Source organism: Drosophila takahashii, chromosome 3L (assembly GCF_030179915.1).
Source record: "Drosophila takahashii strain IR98-3 E-12201 chromosome 3L, DtakHiC1v2, whole genome shotgun sequence".
In the NCBI taxonomy this organism is placed as follows: Eukaryota; Metazoa; Arthropoda; class Insecta; order Diptera; family Drosophilidae; genus Drosophila; species Drosophila takahashii.
Genome location: NC_091680.1, coordinates 31,682,045 through 31,684,614, shown reverse-complemented (window position 1 = coordinate 31,684,614; position 2,570 = coordinate 31,682,045). Strand labels below are relative to the sequence as shown.

Below are 2,570 nucleotides of genomic sequence, written 5' to 3'. Positions count from 1 at the left end.
CATATTGATAGGTATTAATAAACACAATAAAACTGCATTTTTACTTTTACGAAATATTGAAATTTTTAAATTCGTGTATAAGCGATTGTGGGCGTTAGAGGGGGCGTGGCACCCTTTTGAAACAAACTTGCGCTGCGTAGGAACTCCTAGAATCTGCATGCAAAATGTCAATCTTCTAGCTTTTGCAAACTTTTGACTGAAATTATAAAGGGTATAAAAAACATTTTTAAGTGTACACATTTTTGTACAGCTTGTTAAAATACTTCCAGAGCTATTTAAAGACCTTTCAGATTTTGAAAAAAAGCATTTCGTCTCAGCATTAATTTACTTTAGCTTTTCAGTGATCTTTCAACGCAGTGTGGACCTTACTGAAACTCTCGCAATGAATCGGTCCAGATTATTTGCTACTTTTATAAGCTTGCTAATATGGTCTACCCAAGTTCAACAATTTTTTGTCAGCGGAACTCGACAACAAGGCAAAACTCAACATTGGCTGCACTCTTTCAGAGCAGAACTAATACCGGGCGACTTTTACAAAGCCCTTGAAAAGTCCGATGGCAGTAAACGCACTCTGCAACATACATTACAACATTTCTTGGAAAGATTACACAAAAATCTGACAATGTCGACGGTGTTAAGTGACTCCGAAAATAACACCACAAGTGCAGATATCTATATTTTTAGAATGCAAGAATTATCGACATTTTTTTATAAAGCTTCTCATACTTTTGAACAATTTTCCACGGATACTGAACATTTCTTTGAAATATCAAAAAATTCAAGTCATACACTATTATTAAGACTACGGCAAGTTCCAACAGCCCAACCTACACGTGTTAAAGTTTTTCTTACAAACTATTTTTCAGAAATGGAATTCTTTCATACGATATTTTCCGAAATAATCGACGAAGCTTTGGAATATTGCATAGAAACTTTAAAAGCGATTAAAAAAATATTTTTTTACTACGCAGATACTCAAAGCTTTTTTTTAGAAAATTGGAAATTAAAGCTGAATTTGGAATGCTGCTCGCTCTATGTTGACTTTTTACAACAGCATTCTGCCCAGATTTTTAAATGTTCTGCTGGGGATAATCTTAACATGGTTTATGATGTTTACTCTGTGACAAAGCTTAACGTCAAGTATATTATGGTACAGCTGGAGTTTCGCATTCAACGACTTTATAATTGTTTTTTTAATACAAATTTTTCCATTCGATGTAAATTTTTGAAAAGCGCGGAGGGAGATTTTAAACATTTACTGAATAAACTCGCCGATTTAGAAATGTATCTGGATGTAAAAACTAAAAAAAACAATTTTTCGGCACTACGCTTACAACGAAAAGCAACATGGTACAAAAATACTTTAAAATCGGCATCGACCCTTGATGATTGTCTCCCAAATGGCTTTCCGCATAGTCAAATGTCAATGGACCTAAAAAAATGCTTTAATTTTTTTTAATTAATTATATGTAATACAGTCTAACTATAATAATAAAAACCACGTATACATTCTTTGTTTTACACATAAAAGAGAATCTTTGGTCGAACGACGTTATTATACCCGTTACTCGTACACACAAAAAAAAACTTGGTAAAATCAACTGTAATAATTGTCAAACAGGCCCCAACCAGCAAAATTGTCAATTCTACTAAGTAAATAGTCATTTCACAACAACAAAAAACACACAATTAGCAAAGACACAAACCCAAAGCAAAAACAAAATACATGTAACTATTTTAATAGTTACGTAACTATCTTTGTTGGTCAATTTTACCAAGCAAATTTTTTTGTGTGTAGAGTGAAAGGATATATTATATTCGTGAAAAGTATGTAACAGGGAGAAGGAAGCTGTAAAATTTCTACCGAAATGAAAGCTGAAAATTTAGCTGAAAGTTTTTTTTTTGCATTCCTCAAGCACAGAACCAATGCACTATGGGTAATTTTACCAATTTTTTTTGGCCAAAACCCATTTTCTAAAAGTCGTTAGAAATTGGTTTTGTCAATCACAATGTATTAGGATAACATCAATGTCAAATGTTACTGTTAATTTATCAACTGTGAAAGCCTGCTAATGCTTCAACGAGATGGCAGCGCTGGTAAATCGTTTATTTTGATTAAAAGTTTAAAATATCAAAAAGAGTGTAATGAAACAACGCAGTGCCCTTTTTGAAATGCAGTTCAATCAGAAAATCATGTAACTTTTTTTTGTGAGCGTTCCGATGTATTTATTGATTGTGGTGTTCCTAAAATCTAAAAACATAAAAACATTAAAATTGATATTGAATTTTTATTTTTAAATGGAGCTACAAAGTGAGTCCAGCCCTTTCCAGCTCTAGAACCTTTTTTATCTTGCAGAGTACTTTGTTCTCTTTAAACTCAGTAAGTATAAAAGTGCACTTTTGCGCAATTTCTCTGAAATAAATGTTTTAAGACCACCATCAGAACATGAATAATTCCCGTATTTTTGTATGGTGAATTCTATTTACGGTGCAATCTTTGCGAAAGCGGTATGCAACTATTTTTGTTATTAAATATTAATTATTTAAAAATTATGTTACATCATTGTTTC

The 2,570-nt window shown here is 32.2% G+C and overlaps 1 protein-coding gene across 1 annotated transcript; it reads left to right on the top strand.

The window, feature by feature from the left end:
- Window positions 1–346: 346 nt before the first annotated feature.
- Window positions 347–2,278, top strand: LOC108066361 (uncharacterized). The gene has a single exon (XM_017154847.3). The coding sequence runs from the start codon at window positions 383–385 to the stop codon at window positions 1,457–1,459; it is 1,077 nt and encodes a 358-aa protein (XP_017010336.2). The 5' UTR covers window positions 347–382; the 3' UTR covers window positions 1,460–2,278.
- Window positions 2,279–2,570: the final 292 nt, after the last annotated feature.

Coding starts and splice junctions, on each gene's coding strand:
- LOC108066361 (XM_017154847.3), top strand. CDS start 383: ATGAATCGGTCCAGATTATTTGCTACTTTTATAAGCTTGCTAATATGG.